The following is a 17468-nucleotide window of genomic DNA, read 5'->3' as shown; positions in this document are numbered from 1 at the left end:
CTAAAAGCTTCCAGAGAGAAAGTCATGCATAAATGAGTGAAACTCAGGATGACATGAGGCTTCACCACCATGACTGGTTAGAAGACGATAGCACAGACTTTGAAATTCTAAGGTAAAATTATCCTCAACCTAGAAATACATAATCAACCAAACTATCAATCAAGTGTGAGGGTAGACTATGACAAAAGTGTATAGTGATGGGGATGGGCTAAGCACCAGGCACTGTTCTAAATGGTTTACATGTACCAACTCATTTAATCCTCACAGATCCCTAGAAACATAGGTACTAATACTATTACCAGTTCCCCCATTTTGCAAATGGAAAATTGATGCATAGAGTAATTATGGAATCAGCCCAAGGGCATAGAGCTAATAAGTAGTAGAACTAAGATTCAAATCTATCTCATACTGGCTCCAAAACCCAAACACTGGATTATATTTTCTCAGAAGCTAGAGGTCAGAAAATATATCACTCTATGCTTTCTCAGGGTTTTACTTGAGGACACAGTCAGGTAAAATGACAAAGAGAAAAACCAAGAAAGATGACATGGGATCCAAGAAACAATGGATGTACTCTAGGTGAGCAGATGAGAAAAACCTGAAGATGACATGTGCACAGCCAACCTGAAGAACAACCTGCCAAAATGGGCACAGAGGAGCCAAAGGCTTTGGAAGAGAAGGAGATCTCACAGAAAGGGCTACAACAGAATTTTTTTAATTAAAAATTACTATTATGAGGAAGACACTGCAAAACAAAAAGTAGCACCAAAGAAAGAAATATCCTATCCTAAATATTCTAGAAAACTTGGCTTCACGAAGTCCTAATGATAATTAGTGATTACTTATATCACTAAAGATAATATCTGAGGAAGGCAAAGTGGGTAGTATAAGAGATAAATTCTCATATATTATACTAAAAAGTCAATAGCTGATGCCTAAATAGGTAAATCCAGGAAGAAGTTAGGGGTAGTGGTGAGCTAGTGGAGATTTCTGTTGCTTGCAGCAGATAACATTTGGGTGAGTCCTTAAGAAGCATAGACAGACTTAAGGAGATGACATTTCTAGGTGAAGGTAATTCAATGAGCAAAGACAAACAATGAAAGAAGCAAGAACATTTATGGACACCAGGAATATTCACAATAAAAAGCTGGTGTTAGGGAAAAGGGCAATTGTTTGCCTGTCATACTAAATACCAGCAGCTCCAAAGAATGAAAAGGTTATTTTTAGTATCTAAAACAGGACAAACAAAACAATTCAACAGGAACAGAAAAGCTAACTTCTAAATAAATTGAATAATTTAAAAAAGTCATCCTGGTTTGACTTTTGTTTGAGACTATTTATTTCAGCTCTTGAACACTAGAGAATTTTTACTCTACCTGACCCATGGGTAGTGGTTGATCTGGCATGCCAACATCCAGGTGCTTAGGAAGGTTATATAATCTGCAGAGTCCACATATCAACCACTTCAATTGCTGATGAAGCTACAAAACACATTTCAGTAAATAAGCATTATGTTAAAGAGCCCTTAGAAGACATCAATAATGTTATGACTACTGTAATCAATCCAGTAGGAAATAAAAATTTTGTCACTGCTCAAGTGCAGCTTACAGATTTAAAAAAACCTAAATATTTTCAGGAGCTTCTAGCTTAAGAAAGTTACTATGGCTTGGGGTATAATCACATAACTGATACCTAGCAGAATGACAACAATAAAGGCAGAGGAAGGAAGTTCCAGACATTGTCCAATTTCTCATTGCTATCTTGTTTTCTTAGAAACTTAAAACTTCAAACAATAGAACATTAATGAGGCCACCAAAAAAAAAAAAAAAAAAGAAAAGAAAAAGAAAAAGAAAACCACGCACAGGCAGTGTTCTTACAGATGGATTATAAAATTATATGTTCCTGTCATAGTCAGTTAAAAGTACAAAAGCAAATGTGATCCAGCAGACAGAGCCTGGAAATCTAGATGACCTTGGATATCATATCTAATTCCCTGAGTTTGAGTCTACTCATCTGTAAAACAAAGAAATGAAAACTTTCCCAGAATAGTAAAGATTAAATGAAACCTGTAAAACACTTAATATTTAGTAGGCTCTTAAGTGTCTGTCTAAAAAATAATAATTCACTAGGAAACTGCAAAGAATAACTGTAAATGTCCACGTTTAAGTCCAAATTGTGTTGTAAGCATATTTACTTTAAAGAAGTAAGCAAGGTAAACTATGTGCACAAGTGTGGTTTTCATTGTTTAAAATGTTTTTCAATGTATAAGGTGACTCAAATGGGATCTAATAACGCAACTCACTTCACTTGGTCAGGAACAATTTTCTGGGTGTCTCTGACCAAGAAAAGAGATGAAGAGAAAGAAGCAGGTTTACAAAGGACAAAGAAAGAAGACAAAGGATTAGAATGGGTTAATGAAGCAAAGAATAAGCCTTTCCAAAGTGAACAATGAAGCAAGTGGAAATAGGAAGGTTGAACCATAAATTAGGATCCACCAAAAATCCAAATTTTACTCTCTTCCCCCCCCCTCCCCACACACACAAAGCATTTGAGGGATGGGAGGAAGAAACTGAGATCACAGGGAAAATATTAAGAGACATTCAGAAGGACAGGTCTTAGAAATTTACTAGTTTGGGGGTGTCAGAGAACAGTTGTATATAAAAGAACGCTAAGACAGTTCTCAGGTTTAGGCATATGTGACTAGATAGAGTGCTAGGAGGTGGATACATGAAAATTTAAATATCATCATTTTGAACACCCATGTCACTCCAAGTGAGATTCCCTAACATATATGATATACAGACAGTTATATGGGTTTGAAACTCCGGAGATGAATACAAATTTAGGAATCCCTGCAACACAGGCCATGACTTAAGTAATGGGAGCCAAAGATTACTCAGAGAAAGCACAGAATGAGAAGAGAAGAAAGAAGTAGGACAAGGAAGAAGAGATCGGAGGAGACCAAAGCAGGGTGATAAGATCAAAACAGGAGAAAAGAATCCGATAGAAGTCTCATTCGATTATCATGTCCCTTCCCAGAGGACAGGGACATGCCTTTTTTGTCTTTTATACCCAATTATCACAGGTCCTGGTGCAGAAGACACACAGTTTTTTTTTTAATTGTGTTGTACTATTCACAGTTTCCTGTATCCACCAGGGGAGGAAAAAGTAAGTATAAACAAGTACAGACATAGATGTTTTTACACTGTATGCTAAAGGGGTCAGATTATACACAATATTTTATGCCTTACTTTTTTACCTAATATATCTTAGAAGTTTGCACATGCTCTTATGGAAAGACTGGCCGCATTTTTTGGTCCACAACAGAACAACAGAATATTCTATTATAAAACTGTACACTATAATTTTTATTTAACCAACTCTTTATTGGTGGACATTAAGAATGGAGGAATGTTTCAACAAAGGAACAATCAACAGTATCAAAATACTGCAGAGGGGTCCATTTGGGGACTAAGAGGGGAGCCACTGGATTTGGCAACTAGGAGATAAATTTTAGCGCAATGATGAAGGCAGAATCCAGATCATAATGAGCTCAGTGAAAAAAGGTGAAGACATGTAGCTTATTCTCCCAAGAAACTAGGCTATGATAAACTGGCAGAGGCTGTAAGAGTAGGAGGTGAGTTGTTTTCTCCTTCATGTAAATATATTTACTTTTTTAAACACTAGGCCCAATTTTATATCCTACTTCATTTAACTTTATGAACATACTTATGTATGTATGCATGTATGTATGTATGTCATGTGATGTTTTAGACACTGAAAAATAACTCATTTCTGCTATTATAAAACTGATATCTTTAGATGTTCAGATGCAACTTCCTAAAAGGAGGTAGCAGTAATGGAGCTATGTCTATCATTCTTTCCATCAACCCCCTTACTGGAGATGTAAACATGTGTCCATCAAGCCTTTAATTTTTACCTCTTATCTTCATGGCTCTCCATATAAAGCTTAACTCTTTTATTTTCTATTTGTATATGTATATTTACATGTATATCTATATTGAGAGAGAGAGAGAGAGAAAGAGTCTTGCTATGTTGCCCAGACTGATCTCAAACTCCTGGGCTCAAGCAATCCTCCCACCTTGGCCTCGCAAAGTGCTGGGATTACAGGCATGAACCACTGTGCCCAGCCTCAGCCTTAACTCTTAAAATATCTTCAAACCAATATCCTTCTGTTCTAAATTTTAAGAATAGATGTGTTTAAACCAACTGTAACTTATTTTGACAAAAATTGGAGTTAAGACTCAAACTTCCTCAAATAGTTATCCTAAAACCATTTACAGAATAATCTCTCTTTTCAGTATTAAGTTAAAATACCACCTTTTCCTTACACTAAATTCTCATTTGCATGACTCTGGCTCTAAACTTCCATTGCCTTTATCTGTCTGGCGCAGGGCTAGTTCACAATATTTTATTTAATATCTGGTTGAAAGAGTCTATACTTTATTAATTTTTATTATTTATTCTTCTAAACTAACTTTAGAGTCGTTTTTGTCAAGTGTCAAAAATAAATCTGCTGGAATTTGTACTGAAATTTGTGTATATGTATATATATACACTATATATAAAGTAAAATGTATATATACAATTTATATATAAGTATATATATAATACGAAATGTATATATACAATTTATATATAAATATATATATAAAATGTGAAATGTATATACATACATATATACACACATACACACTTTTTTTCTGCTTTTTTTTTTTTTTTGAGACAGGGTCTCACTCTGTCACCTAGGCTGGAGTTCAGAGGCATGATCTTGGCTCACTGCAACCTCTGCCTCCCAGGCTCAAGTGATCCCCCACCTCAGCCTCATAAGTATTTGGAACTACAAGTGTGTGCCACAGACACCCAGCTAATTGTCATCTACCTGCCTCAGCTTTCCAAACTTTTGGGATTACAGGTATGAGCCATGGTGCCCAGCAGAAATTACATTTACAAATTAATATGAAGACATGGTGATAACTAACATATTTATAACATGAAATCTGCTCATCCAGGAACATAGAATGCAAATCTTTCATTCCACTCAGCAAAATTTTGTCATGTCCTTGATAAAAGTCCTGCACATCTAAGTTTATTCCTAGGTATTTAATTTTTGCTGAAATACCTGAAAAAATACTTCATCACTGTATCTTCTATGTGATTATAAATAACATTTAGGAAGGCTATTGATTTTTATATAAAAGAGCTTTTAACCAGTAATCTTAAAAATTGTTTTTTTCAGTTGGTTCCTTTGGATATTTTTAGGTAAACAATCATGTAAACTGAAAATAATTATTGTTATTTTTCTATATAGACTATGACATCATGGGAAAATACAGTCGATACTTTTTAAAAGAATATAAAAGGGCTGGGCACAGTGGCTCACGCCTGTAATCCCAACACTTTGGGAGGCTGAGGCGGGAGGATCACGAGGTCAGGAGATTGAGACCATCGTGGCTAACATGGTGAAACCCCATCTCTACTAAAAAATATAAAAAATTAGCCAGGCATGGTGGTGGGCACCTGTAGTCCCAGCTACTGGGGAGGCTGAGGCAGTAGAATGGTGTGAACCTGGGAGGGGGAGCCTGCAGTGAGCCGAGATTATGCCACTGCACTCCAGTCTGGGTGACAGAGCAAGACTCTGTCTCAAAAAAAAAAAAAAAAAAGAGAAGAATATAAAACTATAGAGAATACGACCTCAACTATTTAAACATATGTATAAGGGTTATGTATTTTACTAGCAAAGAAAAAATATATACTGGTAGAAAATGGCCATCATGTCAACTGTCAATAGTGGTTATATTACGTAGAGAAATTATGGGAGACTAATTTTTTTTTCTTTTTGCTTTTCTGTACTTTACTAATTTTCTCAACAATGGTTGCTTGTGAGTTTTATAATAAAAAAAGGTTTTAAAATTTTTCCAACATGGAATGTTATATTTCTTTATAAACTAAAAACAAAAACAAAACTTCCTATTTGAATACCTTTGACTTTTACTGCAGACTTACAGACCCTTGAAAGAAAAGGCAATTCCCTCCCACTAGTTCTGGTGTCATTCTCCCCATCTCTCCCTTCACTTCCACCTTGGTCTTCTTTCTACTTCCCACCTTGGCTAGTGGTCTCCACCCAAAATGCTTGCTTGGCTTAATGGTTAGAATTCAGGGAAAAAGAGATCCCGAATTGCTAATCTAAACTAAGGTTATACATGTGGGAAATAATAAAGAGAAACCAGGTAGTAAATAAGATTTGGAGGACTTAAAATACCCAGACTTTAATTCCTCTAAGTTTATAGTTATTAATCATATTTTTTAATCATATTATCTCTTAACATTTAATTTCTAAACACAATGTTTATGAGGAAAAGAGAAAACAGCTTGGCTTCTTTCCTCACTGAATTGTTGTTCTTATCATCTTCCAGACGTTCCAAAACTGATGTCAGATTTGGCTCATCAGAGTCTACAAACCATATTGGTGAAGAAGATGAATAGGATTCCTGTTTAACCCAGAGACACCTATGTTAAATGTTTACATACAGACTAACCCAAATATGCAATTAAATCACACCACTAAATGGCAAGATGACCATGGATTGAAACAAAATGTATGGGGGAAAAGGCAACACATTAAAACCCATGTGAGGAGCTGGACTTCTGAGACAGCCATTCTCCTTGCATAGCACTGACTGCTGCTACAGCTCATAGAAGTCAACAATTTTCTTCAAGAATGGTAGGCAGCCTCTAAATGGCCCTGATCACCCTCACCTCCTGCCATTCACACCCTTGTAAAATTCCACTCCTGGACCTAGTGACTCACTTCTAACAAAGAGAATACAGCAAAAGTAACATCACTTCTGAGGTGAGGCTACTAAGAGACTACGATGCCTGCCTTGGTCACCCTTCTCCTGCTCTTTCCATTGCTCCCTCTGATGGAAGCCAGTTGCCATGTGATGAGGTGCCCTATGGAGAGGCCCATATGGCAAGGTATTGTAAAAGGTCTCTGACCAATGGCCATCTAGAAACGGAGGCCCAGTCCAGCAGCCTCTGAGGTGAATCCCGCCAGTGTGAGCTTGGAGATGGATTCTCTCCCTATCCTGCCTTGGGATGATCACAGCTGCCATCAACACCTTCACTGCCTGGTGAGAGGCCAGGCCAGTGAACCCAAGGTAAACTGCACAGAATCCTGACCCACAGAAACTGTGAGATAATGTTTGTTGTTTTAAGCTGCTAAATTTGTTACAGAGCAATAGATAACTAATTCAAACACCATAAAATTCATACATTTTATTCTGTCACACAAACCAAGTAATACGAATAAATGCCATTATTATACATACATTTTTGGGAGACAATTACATGTGATTTTTTAAAAAGCTAATGAACTAAGCATTATGCACTTTCACCCACTAATAGACATTTACTCTGTTGCATTGTATTGTCTTCTATTAGAAACTGGTGAAAAGCAATTGTTATTATATATTAGCTTCAGAAGAACTAGGTTCAAGTCAAGGAAAACCAAGAAAACCAGAAAACCATGAAAACCACGGAAAACCAGAAAAACAAATTGGCCAGGTGCGGTGGCTCATGCCTGCAATCTGGGCACTTTGCGAGACTAAGGTGGGTGGATCACGAGGCAGGAGATCGAGACATCCTGGCTAACGTGGTGAAACCCTGTCTCTACCAAAATAAAAACAACTAGCCGGGCATGGTGGCTCATGCCTGTAGTCCCAGCCACTCAAGAGGCTGAGGCAGGGGAATCGCTTGAACCCGGGAGGCAGAGGTTTCAGTGAGCTGAGATGCACCACTGCACTCCAGCCTGGTGACAGAGCAAGACTCCATCTCAAAAAAAAAAAAAAAAAAGGAAAAGAAAAACAAGTTATATTGAAGGAGGACATCATTAACAGTCTATCTCTTCAATAATGATTTATTTTACTATTCTCATTCTTCTCATTCCTCTCTTACAGTGTCCAAAATCTTTTTACAGGCTAAAAGAAACTCTTCAGAATGAATCCTATTCTTTTTGTTTTGTTTTGTTTTTGAGACAGAGTCTTGCTCTGTCACCCAGGCTGGATGCAGTGGCACGATCTCAGATCATGGCAAGCTCTACCTCCTGGGTTCATGCCATTCTCCTGCATTAGCCTCCAGAGTAGCTGGGACTATAGGCACCTGCCACCACATCTGGCTAATTTTTTGTTTTTTAGTAGAGACGGGGTTTCACTGTGTTAGCCAGGGTGGTCTCGATCTCCTGATCTCCTGATCCACCTGCCTCAGCCTCCCAAAGTGCTGGGATTACAGGTGTGAGCCACCGTGCCTGGCCCAATGCTATTCTTAAAGAATACCACTTACTGACTATTGCATTTTCTTCTTCAAATTCTTCAGCATACATTGGGAATACACCATATGGACCATTTTTAAATTTTTAGTTTGGGGTTTTTTTTTTTTTGATCTAAAGAAAATGCAACTAGATTTAGGACCTCATTCTATTAGGTTAGTATTTGTCTAGTAAACTTCAGCATAAGCAAAGTAAAATACATGTTGCTGCTCTGGACTGAAACCCCTCAAAACCATATTTTAAAAACTACAAAAACATTAACTGAAATCAAGTTTTTAAAAATCTTGTAGATGAAAAGATATGATATATAGTAGGTTTAAGTACCTATTTCAGTGGTTCCCAAAGTGCAGCCCTCAGACCCCCAGGTCCAAACTGTTTTGACAGGAATACTAACATGGTGACATTTGCTGTAAGGGTGCAGATGCAATGGTGGGTAAAAATGCTGGTACTTTAGCACAAATAAAGGCAGTAACACCAAACTACTAGTAGTCATGGTATGACTACTATGCACAGGAAAGGTTTAAAGGTTGAAAAAGGATGGGCAGGCCGGGCACAATGTCTCATGCCTGTAATCCCAGCACTTTGGTAGGCCAAGGCGGGCAGATCACCTGTGGTCAACAGTTTGAGAGCAGCCTGGCCAACACGGTGAAAGCCCATCTCTACTAAAAATATAAAAATTAGCTGGACATGGTGGTTGCATGACTGCAGTCCCAGCTACTTGGCAGGTTGAGGCAGGAGGATTGATTGAGCCCAGAAGGTTGAGGCTACAGTGAGCTGTGATCATGCTACTGCACTCCAGCCTGGGTGACAGAACAAGGCCCTGTCTCAAAAATAAAAAGAATGTCTATGATGAAGCAGTGAAAAATTTACATCTTAATCCTTGAATATACCTTTTTAATATTTCAAGTGATGAAATGGGAAGTATACATGAGCATACCTACAGACTGTCAGAGAAAAAACCCTCATGAGACTAAGTCATGAAGTGAATTAACCACTTTAATGGAATATCATTTTTATTCCAAAAGATGGCTGACAAAAAATGTTATTTCAGCTTGTGTTTTGGGGGACATTTTCTCAAAAAAGGAGATTCTGTTATTTCAAGGAAAACAACAGACAGGCCATAATAAATTTCAACAATAAAATTGCTAATACTAAAACTCAAGCTTTTGAACAAAAAATTAGAATTTTAGAAAACTTATATCCACCATCGCTTTCCAAAACTATTCTGATGAGATTGATGGTGATATTGATGAGTGTATTTTGATATTGTACAATCAAATGTATCAACATATAGAAGATCTCAGTGAACCATTATTTTTGAACGGAACAATGCATGATGTTATAATACCATGCAAGGGTAAAAGATCCAAAGTTCAAGAAAAATCAATTTTTGATGGAGTATCAAAAAAGAAGCCAAGGCAACATGGCAAAACCCTGTCTCTACAAAAAATACAAACAATTAGCTAGGTGGGATAGTACACATCTGTAGTCCCAGCTACTCTGGAGGCTGAGGTGGGAGGATCACCTGAGTCCCCAGACACTGAGGCTCCAGTGAGCTGTGATCATACTACTGCATTCCAGCCTGGGAGACAGAGAAAGACCCAATCTCAAAAAAAAAAAAAAAAAAAAAAGAAAAGAAATATCCATAATGATCTAAAATGGCTGTCTGTATCAGATTGGCCTTTGTTCACATTTTTTCAAGCAAATATCACACAATAAATTTAATGGAAATTCAAATGACGTATCAAACATCAACGAAATTTGCAAAAGGTGTAACATTGTACTACTTTGGGTTTAGAAATTTTCTTTTCATAAAAGCATTTATAACAAAATTTGGTGAGCTTTTAAAGAATATTCTAAATATTTCTGATTTAATTTCTAGTGATAAATACCAATAGATATAACCTATATACAGAAAAGCTCCTTGGGCCCTCAATATACTTTTAAGAGTATAAAGGAATCCTGACCCCAAAACTTTGAGAACTGCTGCCTTCCCCTCCACTTTCTTCCTTCCCTAGAATTTCTTCCTTGGAAGAAACATTCCTTTGCCATTCTATGTTAACTTACATAGTTCCATTGAGGCCAGTTTTGCTACCTCTCTCCCATCTTTCCACATCCCGCTCTTGACACAAAACCTGACCAAAGGACTCTACTGGCCCACCCCATTTCCAGTGATTAGCTCTCAGGTGGGCTAAGCCAAGAAAATCTGGGTTTTCCCTGAGACTAGACCTCTCTTTCTGGGAGATATGGAATCACAGGGACAAGATTGGCCACCTAGGGATAGTCAGAATTCATCTTACCTAAATGGAAAGAGGTTAGGCAAGTTTCTAGAATGCCAGACTGCTTTCTAGAAAGTCAAAGATAATTATACTTTCTGCCACGACTGTGAGAATGCCCATTTCATTGCACACTTTCTGACATTTTTACCAATCTGAAAAATAAAACTAGTACCTAGAAGAAAAAAAGGCTGGGTGTGGTGGCTCATGCCTGTAATCCCAGCACCTTGGGAGGCCAAGGTGAGTGGATCACCCAAGGTCAGGAGTTCCAGACCAGCCTGGCCAACATGGTGAAACCCCATCCCTACTAAAAATAGAACAATTAGCCAGGCATGGTGGCAGCCACCTGTAATCCCAACTACTCAGGAGGCTGAGGCAGGAGAATCACTTGAACCTGGGAGGTGGAGGTTTTAGTGAGCCAAGATCATGCCATTGCACTCCAGCCTGGGTGACAAGAGTGAGACTTCGTCTCAAAATTGTTTTTTTCCATACAATATAATTGGTTCCATCTCTAGAAACCAATTCAGCAATGAGAACTGGAAGCCACCACATGGAAGGTTTCAAGGATTTAGCTCTAGCTATTGATGTCTAAAGCATTAGTTAAGGTAGAAAACACACGTGCACACACACACACACACACAGAAACACAAACACTCACTCACTCACCCCTATGTATTCAGTGCCAGAAAACGCGAATGACTAGATGGTATAGTCATCCAACACAAAGCACACAATAACTGAACGCACTGTAGAGGAGTAACTTATGACACGGATCTACAATATTGTTGAGTGAAAAAGCAGATTACAAAAAAAAATCTGATTTTTTAAGGGAGAGGGAACACATACAAGCAAAGGAGAAAAGAGGTGAGCAGATGATGGGAAAGATACAAAATTCTGACAGTGGTACATTCTGAGTGGTAGAATTACTGGTATTATGTTCTAGTTTTGCCTAAAAATTTTCTAAATTTCTTAAAATAAGAAGTTTTTGTTATCCATATTATAAAATATCCATCACCCCAGGAAACTTAACCTTGAGCACAAACTCTACAACATGTTCAATGTTTTCAGTTTAATATTTAAGAGACAATGTATTTTGAAAGACATCTAAAATGATGACCAATATTTAAACCTATGCATTAATATTTTTCAATCGTATGCTTTACATTTTGTAATTTTGATAAGGTTAAGTTTTAGATCCATCTTGAAAAGATAAGTTTTCTATTTGTCTTTAAAATATTACCTACAATATGCCTGTTTTTAAACAGTGAATGATGCTCAAAAATCACAATATAAATTCAGGCAGTGTTCCTTCCATGGAATGTTTAAGTGTTCCTAACACTGTTCTTTTTCATTGGTTATGAAAACACAGAAGAATTATCTAAGCATCTAATTATTCAGGTCCTTTGTTTCTCCTCCATTCTGTTAGTTTTATACTAATTTCAAGGCCTGTGAGGATGAAGTTGTCTGTGACAGCTACCACAAAGGTTACCATTAGCAGACAAGTTTCCAACAAGTTTATCACCACTACCATCCCCACCATAAAACTGTCTCAATCAAGGGCAAAACAATTCAAGGTTAGCCAAGACAACCTCTTTACCTGTCACTGCTTAAGAAAGGGATTTTTTGGTCTTATTTAGAAATAACTTTCTGTATCTATTTTTCTCCATAAATCCACTGAGACCAATGTGTGCCTCTATCTCAAGCACCAGCAAGCAAAACTGCCTGTCAGTATGTTCAGTTTTTGTATCTTTCCAAATGTAGGGCACAGCTATCTTTTGATATCATAATTTTTTGAAAACTGACACACAAACTTCTGGAAAGTTCAGCCGGGTGCGGTAGCTCATGCCTGTAATCCCAGCACTTTGGGAGGCCGATGCAGGCAGATCATGAGGTCAGGAATTCAAGACCAGCCTGGCCAACATGGTGAAACCTGTCTCTACTAAAACTGCAAAAATTAGCCAGGTGCGGTGGCAGGTGCCTGTAATCCCAGCTACTCAGGAGGCTGAGGCAGGAGAATTGCTTGAACCTGGGCAGCAGAGGTTCCAGTGAGGCAAGATCGCACCACTGTACTCTGGCCTGGGTGATACAGTGAGACTCCATCTCAAAATAAAAAATAAAAAAAAGAATTTCAGATATACAGCAGTTGTAATTCTTCTGAAGGCTGCTTATGGGACACATTACTTTCATCCTTTGCTGTTCAATAAATGTGGGGTGGAGAATAAAGTAAATTGAAAGAATTACCATATAAAATAAAATTCTAAGTCCTCTGACAACAAAAGAAACTTAAAATACACACACACACACACACACACACACACACACACACACACACACACACACACACACGGTTTTCCCTGCTAATCATTTTACAACAACCACGTAGCTAACCCAGAGCCCACAAAAGCTGATACAGAAGCCTGAAAGGAAAGCGGGCAGAGCACTTGGACAGGACTCTTACCTGCCACATCCAGGGTACAATGTGCCTTTCCAGAACACAGCAGCGACCCGGGATAGAGGGATCGCTCAAACAGCACCAGAGGCTGCATTCCAACTTCTCCTCCACCAACGAGTCCATTTTCATTGTTAGTTTCTCCTTAAACAGGATTGGCTGAACACGCGGGAACAAGGAAAACCTGACTGAAGAACGAGGCGTTTAAGCTTAAGGGCCTCGGATCCGGGCGCGGTGGCTCAGGCCTGTAATCCCAGAACTTTGGGAGGCAGAGATGGGTCATTTGAGGTCAGGAGTTTGAGACCAGCTTGGCCAACATGGTGAAACCCACTCTCTACTAAACAACACAAAAGTTAGCCTCCCTCTTCTGCTTTTCCCAGCAGGAAAGGCCCAGCCTCACCTATGCAACCTGCAGCTCCCCGTCAACCAGTTGAGGCTCCCGTTAGACTTAGAAGTCTATAGCCAATGGCATCCAACTACCTGCCCTCCCTGGCTTCCCCAGGTTCCCTCAGAGGACCCTGGGCTTTCTGATGGCCCAGAGGGGCCTCTGGCATTCACTCCAGCCAGCCATCCCTTATAGCTCCACCATTTTGGTTCAGGCAGTGTTCCTTCTCTATCAGGTCTGGTGGCTGTTGGATGGGGCTCTCCAAGCAAGAGGTGGCCCTGGGCCAGTGGGTTGGAAGACATGGTCACCAGAGAAGAGGGAAGCCCAAGGGAGCTGGCATTGGTCTGAACTGTGGGTGGATGGGTGGATTGCCTGGGTGCCGTGAGAGAGGCTAGCGTGTGTGGGGTGGGGAGGGCCGCCACAGTCCCCAGGCACTACCGATGAAGCTCTGGCTTCTCCCTCCATCTTCCTCCCCTTTCCCTTCCAGCCCCTCTTTTCCAGGAACCTTGCCATGCCCACAGCTACGCCCTCCCCTGCCCGGCCCTCCCACAGCTGCTGCAGCGCACTCATACTCTGCACTCACCTCACCAGCTCTGGCTTTTCTCTAATCCATTTTCTCTCTGCTTTCTCTCCAACTGCCAGCTGATCGGGTCAGGCAAGTCCATCCCGTCCTAAGAGCCCCAGGCCCCGCTTCAACCTCTAAACAGATCCCTCTTCTCAAAGACCTCCCTTTCCAAGCCTGCCTGGGCAGGTGTCCTGTGACTTGACAGTGGCTCCCCCAGCCCCAAAGCCAGCCCCCTTCATCTGTGACTTAGTCTGTTGTAGTGGTGAGCTGACACATCCAGGTGTGACAATTGCTGAAAACTTGTGCCTCCTCTGTGATATGCCCCTGCCCTGTTCTATAAATAGCTATAAATTCTCACACACACATACACACACACATATATATACACACATATATACAGGTGGCCGACTGCCTCGCCTCTAGAACTGGGAATCAGTCCCCGTGCTGTGCTTGTGGAGTCTTGTAGACCAGCAAGAGGAAGCTGTCTCCTGACATCGCCCCTCCGAAGTACACCACCTCCAGTGAGCTTCCGGGACATGCGCGGCCTGTGGACAGCCAGCCCCCGCCATCCCTCCCGCCCTTCTGGCCAAGCATGGCGGTGCTGTGCAGGCAGCTGTGTGGCCTGACAGTCTCTACCAGTCCTGCTGTCCCTCGGCTGAGAAACCCATTTCTGGATGACAGAGAATGTGTCCTCTGCTGGCTGTGTTCTCTACGGAGCTCAGGGGACGGAAAAGGCCGAGCCATTTTTAGGGTGTTGTTGGGAGCAGTGAAAAGGTCACACCCTTTTCAAGGGACACTTTTCCTGGAAAGTCCCTGGAGCTTAGCTGGCTCTTATCCTGTGAAGCCGGCTCTGGCCACTAGGGCACAGGGCCCTGAACTCAGCCTGGAGGGAGCCTGCAGGGCAGCCAGCACTCTGGAGGGACAGACAGGCCACCTGGTGCAGACAGGAACGGGAGGCAGGGGGACAGAACGGAAGACACCTGGGGTGGATGGAAGTCAGTGTCCTTGGGTGCTGGTATCTGTCTTCCTAGCCACAGCTAGATCAGGCTTCTCAACCTGTTGGCTGTCAGGGCCGGACTGTACTCCATAGGTGCCATGGCAGTCCCTGTGAAATCCCCCAGATGTCACCAGGCAGCATACAGGTAACAGGCCTGGAAGATTCCCCACAGCCCAGCTGGACATGCTGAGACACTCTGGGGCTCCTCGTTCAGTGGGACAAACTGCAGGACCCAGTCAGGGAAACGGGAACATAACTGGCTGAGCAGTATGGCTAAATCCATTTATTCCAAAATCAAAAGCAAAACAACAACAACAACAATAACAACAACAAATGAAAAACAGGAGTCCCATCACCAGGGAGCCATGACCCCATCCCTGCCTCCTTCCTCGCTCCTATGCTAGCAATAAATAAGTTTCCCAGCCGTGAATAATTATAAGAACCTCTTCCTCATATGCCAGCTGCAACCTCTGCTAGGTACGATACAGAATGTTACACAGCTACAGTATGTACACGGGGGAAGGGGGGCCACCCCCAGCAGCCTGTGCCCTCACCTCATCTACAGTTAACTCCACTGTCCCACCTCAGCTGCCTCTCTGAGTAAGAAGATGGGAGCCCCCTGAGGGAAAAGTTGCTTTGGTGAGAGTAAGGAGGCCATCAGACCTCCTCCAAACAAACCAACTCCTCCAACCTCTGGCTCTTAAATAACAAACATCATCATCCAGAAATGTAAGGACTCAGGCTTGGTCAAGGTTGTAAGGGTCTGTTTGTCTCCCTCCATTAGACCAGGGTCTTGTCTTGCTACCCTAATGGTAAAGGGGTGACTGGGGAGGTGTTGTAGGGACATGGTGGGGTTGAAGATTCCAGACCCACTTCTCCAGGCTTCTGCTGACAGGGGCCTGCTTTTATTTACTTTTATTTTTATCCCATGACTTTTTTTAAATCCTGTAACTTCTTTTTCATAACTTTTTAAAAAAACTTTTCATAAAACTTTTTTTTTTTACTTTTTTTCCACAACTTTTTTTTGCCACTTTTCCACGGTATTTTTTATCCCATAACTTTTTCATCCCACAACTTTAATTCCTGTCACTTTTTTAGTTTGTGTTCTTTTAATAAACACACTTACATAGTTACAATTTTGTAAGAATAAAAACCAATTATCTCATGCCAAGCGTGCCCAGCATTTGCACAGTCTCAATACCTTTAATACTACAGTTTTCAAGACACACAAAATTTTTAGGCAAAACAGCACCTTGAAACAATTTAATAATGTATTACATTACAGTAGCTTCATAGAAGCAGTCAATAATGCCACTTTAGACAAAAATCAGTATTTCCATTATACATTCTGTTTGTAAGAATTCATAAATCGGTAAAAGTCATTCTGAGAAAACTTGGCAAACACAGCTTTGGACTGGAATTGGCATTTCTTTGTCTACTTTTCCTTCCCCTAGATTCTTTGTTTTAAACTACAGCATTCATATTTTAAAATGTTTTAAATTATTTTAAGACGTTAATATAGCAGTTATATTTTTGAATAGTTATTTGAAAGTGACTGTAAGATAAAGTTTTAGAGAATCTATTTTGGATAGGGTTGACTTACATTTTCACATTTTCTAAAAATCAGCTTTGGTTTTAGAACTGTTTTTTTTTTTTTCATTTCGGGAAAACCTACCAGGTTTAATCAATTACTTTAAAAATAATTATCACATATTGCAGTCTTTAAGTAGGTATTTTGATTCTTTACTCCCTAGAGAAATTCATTCAGTTGAAGTCACATTTTAAAATTCTATGTTCCTGCTGAACTCTAACGTTCTAATGTTGCCTTCCAAGCAAATTGAAAGCTGCCTTATACTGAATAAGAGAACAAATATTTGGCTGAATGAGGTATTGCAAAAGAATGCATGCACTTTGAAGAAAGACTTAAGTTATTGTCATACGATTTCCATTCTTTTTAGCTTTTTCTTAAACATATGACAAAATACCTACACAAAGAGTGGTATTTGAGTTAATATAGTACATTTATTTTTCAGACTTACATTCAGTTTAAATATGCCAGTATGTGATTTAATCCATAGGTACCTGATGAACACATTATTGTCAGATTGGTTACAGATGCTAAAGGCTATCTGAAGGTCATTCCTAGTCATTTATACATGTCAGGGTAAAAGTGAAGTGATTTGAACTATAAAAATACCTTTGAAATAATTTATCAATGTATTAGATAAGCTCAGTTTCATAATGATAAACAAAAACTGTTAGACCAAATAATGTGCTACTGGCCACCCAGGTGCCAATGCAGGGAGAGCCCAGCCGGGCAGCCCTCACCAGGGACAGTGTATTAGTCTGTTTTCATACTGCTATAAAGAACTGCACGAGACTGGATAGCTTGTAAAAGAAAAAGGTTTAATTGACTCACAGTTTAGCATGTCTGAGGAGGTGTCAGGAA

General features: G+C 39.9%; 1 protein-coding gene across 1 annotated transcript; it reads right to left on the bottom strand.

Moving 5' to 3' along the window:
- Window positions 1-6350: 6350 nt before the first annotated feature.
- Window positions 6351-14122, bottom strand: LOC129395685 (putative ubiquitin-conjugating enzyme E2Q2-like protein). The gene is made up of 3 exons (XM_055107094.1): window positions 14046-14122; window positions 13082-13256; window positions 6351-6512 (listed from the first exon to the last, which is right to left on the bottom strand). Exons 1-3 carry the CDS (start codon window positions 14120-14122, stop codon window positions 6351-6353), a joined length of 414 nt encoding a protein of 137 aa, XP_054963069.1.
- Window positions 14123-17468: the final 3346 nt, after the last annotated feature.

This window comes from Pan paniscus, chromosome Y, assembly GCF_029289425.2.
Source record: "Pan paniscus chromosome Y, NHGRI_mPanPan1-v2.0_pri, whole genome shotgun sequence".
NCBI lineage: Eukaryota > Metazoa > Chordata > Mammalia > Primates > Hominidae > Pan > Pan paniscus.
The sequence above is the reverse complement of the archived record's forward strand: the minus strand, read 5'-3'. Positions and strand labels throughout refer to the sequence as shown.

What these genes read in the sequence shown, in the direction of transcription:
- LOC129395685 (XM_055107094.1), bottom strand. Translation starts at nt 14,122, where the DNA reads ATGGACTTGCCTGACCCGATCAGCTGGCAGTTGGAGAGAAAGCAGAGA. An exon ending in TTAGAGAAAAGCCAGAGCTG is followed by an intron (nt 13,257 to 14,045) that starts GTGAGGTGAGTG and finishes TTCTTCAGTCAG; the next exon opens with GTTTTCCTTGTTCCCGCGTG. An exon ending in TTGTACCCTGGATGTGGCAG is followed by an intron (nt 6,513 to 13,081) that starts GTAAGAGTCCTG and finishes TGGGTTAAACAG; the next exon opens with GAATCCTATTCATCTTCTTC.